The following is a 13,589-nucleotide window of genomic DNA, read 5'->3' as shown; positions in this document are numbered from 1 at the left end:
ATTAAGTTGCGAATGGAGCGGAGGCAGACATCTTTAGCTGCGAATGGAACGAAGGCAGACATCTTCAGCTACGAATGGAGTGGAGGCGGACATCAACTGTGATTGAAGCGGAAGCAGACATCTTCAGATTCGAATGGAGCAAAGGCGGATTCAGCTGCGAATGAAGCCGAGGTAGGTATCTCTAGCTTCGAATGGAGAGAAGGCAGACAACTTCAGCTGTGATTGGAGTGAAGGCAGGCATCTTCAGCTGTGATTGGAGTGAAGGCAGGCATCTTCAGCTGCGAATGAAGGCCGAGGTAGATATCTTCAGCTGCGAATGAAGGCCGAGGTAGATATCTTCAGCTGCGAATGAAGGCCGAGGTAGATATCTTCAGCTGCGAATGGAAGAAAGTAGGCATCTTCACGGCGGCGAAAGGAGCGGAAGTAGGCGGATCCAGGATGATGTGTCGGAGAAGCAACTTATTGTATGGATAGGTGCATTGGATCATTCCGTACTTTACGATACAGACAAATTTACTCCCATATTATTCTGCTCCTGGGAGGGGCGATCGCCCCATCTTCCCTCCCCCCTTTGGATCCACGCTCGAGTACAAGGCCGAATAACAGAGATTCTCAACTACAGTAAAAATATCTCCTCTTTTGAACTCGTGCATCTGGATGAATCGTGATCATTTCACAAACAGCTGCATTGCAAAAAATCGATACCGCAATCAATTCAATTACGTGGCGGTGGCGTAATCAGTATAAACAAGAACTTCACGAGGTAGGCACTTTTTAAAAACGTGATGGCGCTGTTTTTTCTTGTAAAATCAAGAACAATGATGACAAAAAAAGTGGTTTTCTTTCCTTGTGAATTTCGCCCCGAGAATGATGCGAATCTCTTTCTTTTCATGAAAATTTGAAGGTCGCCCTCATATTTTCCGCGATTCAGACCTTCTACCGCTTTATCCTATGCATGCTTCCACTCTGAAATGAAACCTTGCCTCAAGGTTGCCTCACTATGCACCGTTGATCCCAATGGTTCACGCTAATGAGATTCTCTCCCCGAATACCATTATTATTATCGGTTTGTTCACGGCAGCACGTGTTAAAGCGTTTTGTTTCGAAAGCAAAAGTTCATGGGCGAGAGAAGCGAGGAGAAAAAAAACCTCACCGAGAGAGGAAAACAGAAGATGTTTGAAAATGCCCACGCAATTACTACTTCGTTTCTCGTTGTCTTCAGGTCCCATTATCGTCAAGAAAATATATATCCAGTGTTTTATTATCATTACACAGGAATAACACCATTCGTTAGTTTTTTTGCTCGAAAAATTGGAAACTCGCCAAAGAACAGAACTCCGACACGCCCGGTAACATTCCATAGAGCCTAGTGAAAGTTGTGATTATATTAAAATAGAGGGTGGCACATACATACAATCAGGTGATTCAAGTGTCGTTGATACTCATCCGAGGACAAAAGTCACGGTCGTGTATACAGGGCGATTCAAATTGTTCGCCCATAGGACCATCTCTGCAACCGCTGGCATCAGAAGTACACTTTTAATTACCAAAAAGTTTGCAAATGGCAAATGCGATTTGGGGCCGTTCAAGTATTACGCCAGCAAATGTTTATTAATTTTTGACCCAGCCCCCTTGTCAGCAAAATTTCGTCAGCTCTGCTCCCTACCTCCTAACGTAAATTGGGATTAGAAACTTGCTGAGGGGCGACATGGGTAGGCTCATGTGCCTCCTTCCCCAGAAGATCAAAAATTCATTTATTTTATGCAAAAATATTTTTTAAAAAATCGAAAGCAAATACCTTTATATGTTATCTTAAGAAATTTCTGTTAATTCAATGCTATTTGAAGGCTAAGAACTAAAATTTCTATATAATAAATTCATTGTGACCCACCCTCTAAGCCGGCTATCTCAACCTGTTGCTCGCAAGCACCGTGGTGCTCACTGCTCGCGTCCGATTTCATGCTGGCGAGCACTTGATCAACGCTTCGATTGAACAACCTGCAAAAAATTCATTCAAAGATTGAAATTTGGCAGATTTCAGGAATACCTGTGTCAAAGTTGCCCAGGGGTACCCTTCATTTGATGATGTGCATATGCAGCGCTCGCGAATCGAGAAAGGTTGAAGATTTCCCCCACTGCTCTAATCCTTCTATGCTAAACCCATGGCCTGCGGACCAAATGAGACCCTCGGGGTTATTTGATGTAGCCTCATGCCTAATTTTATAAAAATGAACTAAGCGGAACATTTACAGATCGATAAAGGGGCCCGTGGCGTAATTCCAGAGCATTTAAAGGACCCGTGGTACGTTCACAGATCACTTAAGTGAACCATGACACAGTTCCAGAACACTTAAGCGATCAATTAGAGATCCTTTGAGTGACATGTGGCAAAGTTTTAGACCACTCCAGCGGCTCCCAGTGCGGCTCTACATCACTCAAGTTACCCGCACATTCTCAGATTACTTAAGTGCTCCGCGGCATAATTTCGGATTACGTGAATGACGTACGGATCACACAGTTCCAGAGCACTTGAGCGGCCCGTGGCTCATTTCCAGATCGCTTGAAGGATCCGCGGAGCATTTAGAGATCACTAAAGTGGCTCTGTAGAGGACTTATCAGGTGCCCGCAAACTAGCGAAAGGTTTTCCCGTTTTTGGCTTAAGATACCATCAAGAATATGTTTCATATTTTCATAAAAGGTGGTTGATGACGTAAGCATCATGTAATCTCCCTCCCTCCCTCCCTCTTTTTCATCACAAGTCGGCTATTCCGAACCCCCCCCCCCCCATCGTCGCTGACGTAATATTTGAATGACCCCTTTTTTAAAAATGTCGTAATTTATTTGAGGGGTCGTATACATAACAGATGACAAACGTTTTATACGGTTGGTTCCCGTGTGCTGAAAATCCCAATTAGGAAGTTTTTGCCCTGTCTGTCCTGAGAGCAACAAAAAAAAAATCCACATTGTTCCGAAGTGCAATATTTACTGAGATACTTGAATTGAGAAATCGGAGAAAAAATCCTGAAAGAACAACATAATCTCTACCGCACAACTCTTCTCGTTTATACTATATATTCTTTCGTAACATTTCTCCATTTTTTTTTCTTTTTCGTTGGCATAAGAAGAGGCAGTGCAACAACTTTCTGATTAGGTATCCTCAACGGTTTAAGTGAGTACCGTGACCCCAAAAAAGAATAGGTTTATCACGGCTGTAACACGGGGAGGAGTGCCCCGTAAAAGATCAGTCTGGGAGGGTCTGGCCCCAGGATGGGAGAGGGGGGGGGGGTGCATGATCAGCACCGAGATGCTCTCGGGAAAAGACAAATTTTATTTCCATATAAAATGTGCCCTCCTCTAACCAGTTTTTCGGATTTCTCTGTTTTTTATTTAAAAAAAATACTCCTCTTTTTTAGAAAATTGTCCCTCAAAACTTTGGAGAAAAGTGAAATTCTAATGTTCAAAATTGTTTTTTCAGATAACACTGATTCTTAGTCATTCTCAGACTCTAAACGTCCATTTATAACTGTAAACGTCTTCACCGTGAAAAAAAAATGGTGCCTTTCTTTGTCACTGTTGCCCACAACCAACAAACGGGTAGAAATAAAATTTTATCAGCCAAAATATGCCTTCTGGAACATAACTATACAGTATGTATTATATGTATTTACATTGAAAAACATAATTAAACTGGAACCGCTTCTGTCACCTATGAAATAAAAAGCACAACTGTGATGATTCTTTGATTCGAATTTGTGACCGGTTTTTCGTTTATGTGTCGCTTTGGAAAACAATGTAGTATGATGTTAGTAAATATTTTTTATGACCAATGATATTACTTTAATTACCAAGTTTGCCTTGAAATTTTAACAGTTGTTGTTTGTTTGCATGTTGTAAATTAACGTTAGTAACACTTGTAAAACGTGGCCGTCAATTGCACATAAATCAAAGGAATTGCAAGTGTTAGTAATGACATTTTACAATGCACAAACATCAACTGTTAAAATTTCGAGACAAACTTGACAATTTAATTAATATTATTGTTCATAAAACATTTATTAGTGTGTCATACTTCATTTCTTTTTTCATGTGCCACATTAATCAGAAATCGGTCACCAATTCGAATCGAAGAACTATAATAGTTGCGTTTTTTATTTGATAGGTGGCAGTGCGGTTCCTGTTTAATGATATGTTTCTCAATATAATATATACTGTACTGCAGGGGTCTTCAACCTTTGAGGCACGACGGGCCAAATTGAAATTTCCCACGAAGCCCGTGGGGCCACCAACTCATGTAATTTAGTGTCCTCTTTATGGTGGGGGGCCACTGGGGCCCCCGAGTTAAACAAGAACAAAATATAATTGAATAATTTTATTTATTTCGAGATTATTTCTTTCATTAATTATCAATTTTGATTAGTTCTGAAATAATTTTTTTTCAATAATTCTGAAAAAAAAGGGTTTTGATTAACTGCCGATTGAATTAATTAATTCCGATATTAATTTCAATCTGGAATCACTTGAAATGATTCTGTGATTATTTATTTCGGTAATTCCGAAACTATTTTTCTCTTTTCAATATATATCTTAAAATAATTTCTTTTTCAATAATCATGAAAATATTCTTTTATTTATTATGAAATAATTTTGCATCAGAAATTACGAAATTACTTCTCTCTCGTTGATTTTTAAGTCAATTTTTTTTTCACTAATTTTTAAGATATGTTCTAAAAATTTCAAACTAATTTCATTTCATTAATTCTGGGTTTTCACCACTTCGTTCCGGAATTATTTCTTTCATTAAAATTCTAGAATTAATCGTTTTTCAATATTTTCAGACATTTTTCTGAAAATGATCGGTAGGCCACGACAAAAGTCAAATGTGTCACTCGGGCCATACGTTGAAGATCCCTGTACTGTATAGTTATTTTCCAGAAAGCATATTGTGGCTGGAAAAAAAGTTTCATTTTTACCCGTTTACTGGGATCATAGACAGTGCGTTTCCTTGTGTGAAGAGTGTCTTTCACGTATAATCGATGTATCCAATCCACCCACCCCGTTGTTTCGCAACATATTCGACATCCATATTTTTATGGGCATCTCTTTACAGCCAACCTTGTTGAGCATTTTGTCTGTTGTAGCCTTTGTATTTGTATACCGGGCAAGTGAATCGACCATTATACCATAGAGAGACGATCTTTCTTTTCCTTAACACTAGAACCGCGGACTGGGTCAAATTGGCCCAACAAGCCAACGAGGGAACACGTGATCCAGGACCTGCCCTGGCCACAGCGGAGGGCTCACCCGAGCGAACAAGCTAACGAGGGAAGACGCGTGGACCTGGCCTGGCCACGGCGGAGGGCTCACCCGAGCTAACAAGCTAACGAGGAAAGACGCATGGTCCAGGACCGAGCCTGGCCACGGCGGAGGGCTCACCCAAGCCAACAAGGAAAGACGCGTGGTCCAGGACCTGGTCTGGTCATGGCGAAGGGCTCACCCGAGCCGACAAGTCAACAAGGAAAGACGCGTGGTCCAGGATCTGGCCTGGCCACGGCGGAGGCTGATCCGAGCGAACAAGCTAACGAGGGAAGACGCGTGAACCTGGCCTGGCCACGGCGGAGGGCTCACCCGAGCTAACAAGCTAACGAGGAAAGACGCATGGTCCAGGACCGAGCCTGGCCACGGCGGAGGGCTCACCCAAGCCAACAAGGAAAGACGCGTGGTCCAGGACCTGGTCTGGTCATGGCGAAGGGCTCACCCGAGCCGACAAGTCAACGAGGAAAGACGCGTGGTCCAGGATCTGGCCTGGCCACGGCGGAGGCTGATCCGAGCCAACGAGCGAAGACGCGTAGTCCAGGACCTGCCCTGGCCACAGCGGAGGGCTCACCTGAGCCAACGAGGGAAGGCGCGTGGTCCAGGACTTGGCCTGGTCACAGTGGAGGCTCACCCGAGCCAATAAGCTAATGAGGGAAACGTGGTTCAAGACCTGGCGCTTGGCCACAGAGAACAAAAAGGGCTCAAGCTCAATAGAGCTACAAAGACATCAGAAGAGCTCATCGAAATTAATTGTATAATAGAAACATTTAAATCTGTAAATCTCAAATCTGTATCTTTTTTTTTTAATAATGTGTTTACATTCGTGTATTTTTTATGCATAATAAAGCACCCGACATCGCTCAGCCCCCTCGTCCGGGGCAATGGCTAAAATTGACAATGATCGATAGAGCCTGGGCGGTGCACGGTATGAAATGAAATGGGATTATAGACAGAAGTACCTAAGAAAGGCACCATTTTTTTCATGGTTAATAAGTTTAGTATGGAATACAGTATATACACAGTGGACGTTTAGAGTCTGAGAATGAACGAGAATCCGTGTTGTAATAAGAACTAATTTTGAAGAGTGACGTGTGACTCCTCTCCAAATTTTCAAGGGGAAATTTTGTGAAAAGAGGGGTATTTTTTTTTTCAATGAAAATCAGAGATAACTCTATTAAAAAAATTACCTAAAATTTGAAAGATTCCTCCTAAACAAAATGTGGAAGAATAAAATTGAATTTTGATTCCTGAATCACGCATCCAGATACGTATTGCCGAACACTGCTGAGAATTCTTCCGTATATACAGATTTTTTTGCTGCGCGGAACAAAATTCACCATATTGTGCATGAAAGAGAGCATGTTATTTTTTCATTGCACGCAGATATCGAAATTCTGTGCTCAGGGAAACAGCAGGCCTGTGCAGGTGAAATTAAAGAGAACGTATCCACTATTTCGAAAATGAAAAGGATCCTAGGTACCACATCCAAAATGAAAAAATTTTATTCAGCTCAGCACAATTTTCTAAGCAAGCTGATGTTTAATATTTTTTGGCGTTGTATGTGTTGCACTGCCAAAGCCCGAAGTGCTGCCAATTCGTGACGGGGCCGGCTACTTAGCGAATTGGCCAAGAGTTTTTGGTAGGAGTACGAATTGCAGAAATGATTCGGACTTTAGACGGTCGTTTCGTGGAGTGGCCGGAGAGCCCTGGCCAAAGCTCGATATGCCGATGTAAGACGGCCCGATAGGAGCCAGATCCATTGTTTTTCATCGTCAACGTGTGTGTGATGTATAAATGTCTATATACATCTATACATACATGTCTGTATATATATATATATTATTTTTTTATGTCTATATATATATATATATATTTGCCAAATTTAGGGGGGGAATAATTAGATTACTGCATCTGCAGTAATCAACCGTGACTGCAGTTTGATGGGTTGCCATAATTAACTGGACATAATTACCACGAAATAATACGCTAACTGGACGATGATCCCGAATTATGCCTTTTGATATCGTACTTCGGCCAGGGATCACCGATCACTTCGCGAACTGGCCATCCAATGTCAGAATTCTGGACATTGACTTTGTCAGTATTTAACCATATATTGACCAATTCGCGGAGTGGCCAGCCCCGTCACGAATTGGCCAATTTCGGACTTTGGTAATAACATATATATGGATGGCAGCAAGGGTTGCAACAGTCTAATATTAGTTATTATTTACGAACGCAATAAACGAGCGAAAACTTGGACGTGAGGACGAATGCGCACGCAACTTTGGTTATGTAGTTCCTTACATATGTTTACAAGAGATGGCGATAGTACACCAACAATAAACTACAATTGTCTTCCAACCAAAACAGAAACCGCACCTCCGGTGTTTTTCAACGGAGGCTGTTTATTAATTATCAAGCGTTGAGTGGTGTTTCACTCATTTTGTTTGTTTCTGAATTGAAGGAAGAAGATATTGCCTGTGTGTGACACGTAACTAGGATTTTTGACGCCCCCTCCCACAACTTTAAAATTCGACAATTTTATGCTGGTTTTCTTTGTTTCCACCTAAAATTGCCACCCCGACCCCTAAATTTTGTTCCCTCTAGCTCCGGCCCAGTTTAATTAACCACCCCAGTGCCGTTTTAACGCATGGGCTCACCAAGCATGGTTTGGAGGACCTTCTATGGTGTACAGGGACACTCCACGATAATGGGATTTATCAGTTTGTATGATAAATAGTGCGTCGCGCTTGCGCAAATGTCTCATTTTTCCGCGCGGGAATTCGAGAAATTGGCATGGCCCACATAATTTTAGGGCCCACCGATGAAGGGGGGGGGGGGCGTCCGGAGGTGGATCCACAGTTTTTTCGCCTGCAGGCATTTATTTACAAATTTTGCCGCCTTCATCCATTCTATTCTTGTTGTTTTTTTGCCTAATTATTCCTCCAGATTAGCTGCCCTGGACTATAGCTAGCTTAGCCCCTCCCCCCCCGCACACACACCGTAAATATGCCTCTGTCTAAAGGCCAAAACACATTACACTCACGTGACGCGATTACCATGTTATGTCAGTGTAGTGTGTTTTAGCCTTAAGTCACTTTTTCGGCCATTCGCGAGCTTTCACTTCCTGTAGGTCATTGTTTTGGTCACTCACATGCTTGCACATTGTTTTGGTCACTCACATGCTTGCACATTGTTTTGGTCACTCACATGCTTGCACATTGTTTTGGTCACTCACATGCTTGCACATTGTTTTGGTCACTCACATGCTTGCACACTGTCTAGGTTAACCATTCAAGTGGTCTGGATTTTTTTTTATATAAACACGACACTATCTCTTTGAAATTCTACCAAAGAACAGCTTTGCGAGTTATCAGTGTAACAAGAAAGTTTTCTCCTTTGGAAGCTCTCCGGGTTCCGAGATTTTTAAGGGGCTCCGTAGTGTTTGACCACTGTAACTAAGCCATTGTAAATGGTCCTAAATAGTATTTCGTAATTTTAAATACAGCCTGATTTTTGTTTTGCAGGTGCTCCTACGTTAGAAGACACGCCGTTGGAACCGTTACTCGCCATCGCCGGGGACTCGGTGTTGATGGACTGTGTTGTCAAAAACCTCAGCAATTACACTGTAAGTATAGACACGATAAATCTGTTATTCATGTAAAATGTATTCAGACACTAGTTCGTTGCAATGTAGAAAATTATCTTGTGTGCGATTAAATTCCCCCTGAACGGATTATTCAATGAAGTAAAACAGTCGATTTATTTCGAGGCTATATGATAAGGTGCTGCTTCAATCAGCACCTCCTAGAGATAGAAGTCCTCTGCACTGTTTGCCATAAACGTCATTCAGAACTACCTAGCAAGTTTGCCACATTTTGAAACACAGCATCCTGTTTCGTTTCTTCTTATTTTGGCGTAGAATCTCCCTGATTGGCTCACAAATACCGCATAGTGATTGGATGTGGGGCATAGAAAATCGCCAGTTCTGAGCCCGATCATTTCTTTTCCTCACAACGATGATACTGGCAGGAAATTATTTTTCCCTGAATATTCCGAGGGGGAAATGGACTACTTACTGACGTCACAAGCAGACTGCGGTGGCCTTCTATCTCTAGGAGGTGCTGATTGAAGTGTCTTACTTAGTATTTTAGTTTTTTTTCTTCTTTTTTTAAGTGAGCGATTTCTCGTTACAGTGCTGTTTTAGTGTCCCTGGTACGTGCGTGTGGTATTTTTATAATCTTTTTATAGTCTCTCTTACTGCCAAATCCCGAAGTGAGGCTAATTCGCGAAGGGGCCGGCCACTTCGGGAACTGACCGAGAGTTTTGGCCAAAGTCCGATTTTCAGAAATGATTTTGAATGTCGGACTTTTTAATCGAACGATTTCAATAAAATGTCATTATTGTTATTAATATCATTATATTTTAAATTGTTAAACAGCAGATTCACCAATAAATATCAATATTCATGCAAATCATGACTATATAACAACCTATTATGTTTATAGATATTACTCTGTTTTCTCCCCCACCCCATCCCTCATTTTGTTTTTCTCGTTAGTTTTTCATTTTAATGGATGTTACATAAATTATATACTTGATTCAACTATTGGAAATGATTGTACCCTTATGAAATTGGTGTGTCCAACAGTATGGATCCTATAGGATCCCTTGATGAATTCTTTCTTTTTGATTTATATGTTTTGTAACAATAATAATAGCAATAACATTGAAATTGATTCGAGCTTTGGCCGGCCAATTCGTGAAGTGGCCGGGGATTTCTGGTCAAATGTTCGATGTGCCAATGCAAGACGATCTCAGGTAGGCACAGAAACCATTTTTTTTTCCATCGCCAACGTGTCATACATATATAGTATCTGTAGCGGATTAGCTTTATGTGACGAGAGGCAAAAAAGAAATTTGAGAGGGAAAACTATTAGCATAATAATATAGACAAACGGTTTTTCTGTCAAATTTCGAAGGGGAAAAAAAAAATGATTACTGCATCGTGACTGCGATATGATGGGTTGCCTGCCACAGCTAACGTGGGCATACTGTAATTATCACGGAAAAATACGCCAAATTGGCGATGAAATGCTTAAAATCCTAGCGTCACTCAGAAAAACATGGGAAATGGGAGTTCAGATACGGTAAAAAAAAAAGAAAGGAACATCGGCAATTTTCACCAAAAACGTTGCCATAAGTCGGCGAAATCGCAAGTTATCGCTAAAAAAAAAATTATCAATTAGTTGGCAATGAATAATTACGGTAAATCGCAATGAATTGAAATGTAGTTTACGAATAGAAGCTAATGTAGAACATGACAATTATATTCAGATGAATAGTTATAGCGTAATTATCATTCAAAAAAACATAATTTATAACTGATGAAAATTATTTCCATTCGTTATCTCAGTAAAGATTGCAAATCCAAATTTGCTTCGTTGAAAAAAAACAAAAAAAAAAACGGGACAAATCTATGAAACACAGTGAAAAACTCGGTTCCGTCAGATCAGTGACGTCACGCATTAACGTCAACTGGTACCGACTCCGGCCATTGCCACCGTGACTCAGGTATGACGAAACATAAATATTTTACGCACATTTTCAGGTCTTCGATTTCTCTTGAAAATAATAAAACTAGGGCTTGGGGAAATCGATTAAAATTTTTTACTGGTTAATCAAAAATTTTTGATCGATTAACCAAATTTTAATCCAATTTTTTTTTCTCGTAATTATATAACATTTTTTTTCGTCTCCGTGAGTCACGGTGGCAACGCGTCATGAAAAACAGCCCTTATTATGGTATTAACCAGTGCCGTAACTAGCCATTCCTGTGCCCTGTGCAAGAATTTGCATTTAGGCCCCCTTCTGGCCCACTCTTGGGCCCAGAATATGCCCCCCCCCTTCCAAGTGGGCCCTGTGCGGGTGCACCTACCTAGTTACGATACTGGTATTAGCCATTATGAATTCACGCAGCAACCTATGATTTGACAGGTTCCAAATTCCTGTAAGAGGAATGGGAAGAAGAAAAAAATCGTATCGTAATTGAAATTAATTGTTAAAATTAATTAATTAATTAATTAATTAATTAATTAATTCCCTTTTAATTGTAGCTTGGGAAAATTTTTTTGGAGATTTTCGAAACGGTTTTCTCTCTTAGATATGAAAAATTTTCCGAAAACTTAAGACGAAGAGAATTGATGCAATTTATTATTTAATTTATTGAATTGATTGAATTATTACGAGAAACAAAACTCCGGTTAAATTTTCTTTTATAATAATGTATAAATTAATTTTTAATAAATTGATATTAATTATTAATTCTTTTAATATCTAAATTTCTTGCTTGAAGAACGAAACTTTTGTTTTTGATGAGAAAAATTTTCAATTAATAAAAAACTACGATTTCTCTTTAAGTTTTTATAAATGAATGAAATTTTCGTACATCTATTGAATTGAACGGAAATCTTATGCACAGGTTGCCCCATAAAAATTGAAGGAATCGGTATATTTGAATGCGGTTTGCGTAGAAGTTATTCTCATAAGATGTTGTTGTGTGTTTTTTTTGTTTTTTTTTTTGTACGGAAAAAGTTTGTTCAAGTTTTTGTCGACAGAGGACGCTGCATGAAAGTGAATCAGAGTCCTATAAAATGCAGGGTGTACGATTAATACGCTCATTTCTGAATTTTCCTGTTACTGGCGTTTATATGAAGTTTTCATTGTTATGTTGAGTGACATCAGTGGATAAAACTGATGTCAGGGCCCGGTGGTTGAGAAACATTGCACTAGACTACAAAGGCAACGAATCTCCAAATCTTTCCTTGGAGCTCGTGCGCACTGAAAGGGACCGTACACGGACGGTCGGGCCAAGCTCGCAATTGCTGACGCTTCCACCAAATAGCGACTTATGAAGTATGACGTCACTCTCCGCTATCCATACAAAGGTTTTTAACAACTGACCGTTGCGAAGATGAATTTTTTGGAAAGAGAGAAAATGCAACTGCCTTTGCGCGAGGAATTGAGCCCACGTCCTTTCTGTGAGCTTGGCCCGCGTCAGGTTCGGCCGTCCATGTACGGTCCCCTTTCAGTGCACACGAGCTCCAAGGAAAGATTGAGAGATTCGTTGCCTTTGTAGTCTAGTGCAGTGTTTCTCAACCGTCGGGCCGTGAACTCTTCACCGTTTCATTTTTTTCATTTTATACCACATTATAGTTGTGTGTGTGGCCGGGCTTCCACTCACAAAAACGAAACCAACCAGGCCGTGCGCTCCTAAATGTTGAGAACCACTGGCCTAGTGCGTTCATCCGGAAAGCGAAAGGAAGTGGGTTCGATTCCCCGCAAAGGCGGTTGAATTTTCTCTCTTTCCAAAAATTCATCTTCGCGACAGCCAGTTGTTAAAAATCTTTGTATGGATAAGCGGACACTGACGTCATCTTTTGCATTCAAATATTCCAATTCCCAACATTTTTTGATTATTCTATATATTTTTACAATTTAAGAGACACCTTATTTATCTTTTAAAATGAATGAGTAAAATTTTTAAATGAATTAGTAACATTTTTTTTTTAAGGAATGAAATTTTTAAATCGATTTTTAATGAATGAAATTTTTAATTTTAAATTAATTAAATATTTTAAAGTTTCGTTTAAATGTATGATTTTTAAAAAAAAAAAATTTGTTTTTAACGAATGAAAATTAAGATTACTTTCTTGAGAGTAAAAATTGATTTATCATAAAAAATGTCCACCATTGAAAGTGGTGTCTAATAACAATTTTCACGCAGATAATCTGGCGTCGGGCTGTGCCCGGGTCCAACCAGACTAAAATCCTCAGCGCCGGTGAAGTTCGAATTATTCCAGACTCGAGGTTTGCTCTACTCCACCAGCCAGGTATGACATACGACACATAAATATATTTTATGCACATTTTCAAGTCATTAATTTCCTCTTGGAAAATAATCAAATTGGGAATCGATTAGAATTTTTAACTGGTTGATCAGAAATTTTTTGATCGATTTTTTAACCAAATTTCAATTCAATCTTTTTTCGTAATTACACTGGTGTGAGAAATTAAGAGAATTTGCAGACTTGGTCGATTATCTCTAGAACTACTGTAACGATTTTAATGAAACTTGATATGTACATACATTGATACAATGCAAAACAATTAACCATTCGATAATTGTAATTCGTTGGAGTCGGAAGGTATGAAACAGCGGTTGCAGAATAAACAAAAAAATGGGTTAATAGAGGGTATGGTCCCCTCTTACA

The 13,589-nt window shown here is 39.9% G+C and overlaps 1 protein-coding gene across 1 annotated transcript in view; it reads left to right on the top strand.

Annotated features, from left to right (window-relative positions):
- LOC149081384 (Ig-like and fibronectin type-III domain-containing protein 1) overlaps positions 1 to 13,589 on the top strand; it is an 83,386-nt gene that overhangs the window by 31,226 nt on the left and 38,571 nt on the right. The window contains exons 3-4 of the mRNA XM_089238200.1: positions 8,844 to 8,944; positions 13,103 to 13,208. Coding sequence (XP_089094326.1) covers positions 8,844 to 8,944; positions 13,103 to 13,208 — 207 coding nt within the window. The remainder of the gene's footprint in view (positions 1 to 8,843; positions 8,945 to 13,102; positions 13,209 to 13,589) is intronic.

This window comes from Pholcus phalangioides, unplaced genomic scaffold (genome assembly GCF_987345545.1).
Source record: "Pholcus phalangioides strain wild (caught in Gottingen) unplaced genomic scaffold, Ppha-v1.0 ptg000010l_1, whole genome shotgun sequence".
In the NCBI taxonomy this organism is placed as follows: Eukaryota; Metazoa; Arthropoda; class Arachnida; order Araneae; family Pholcidae; genus Pholcus; species Pholcus phalangioides.
Note: the sequence above shows the minus strand (reverse complement) of the source record. Positions and strands in the feature narration are given on the sequence as shown.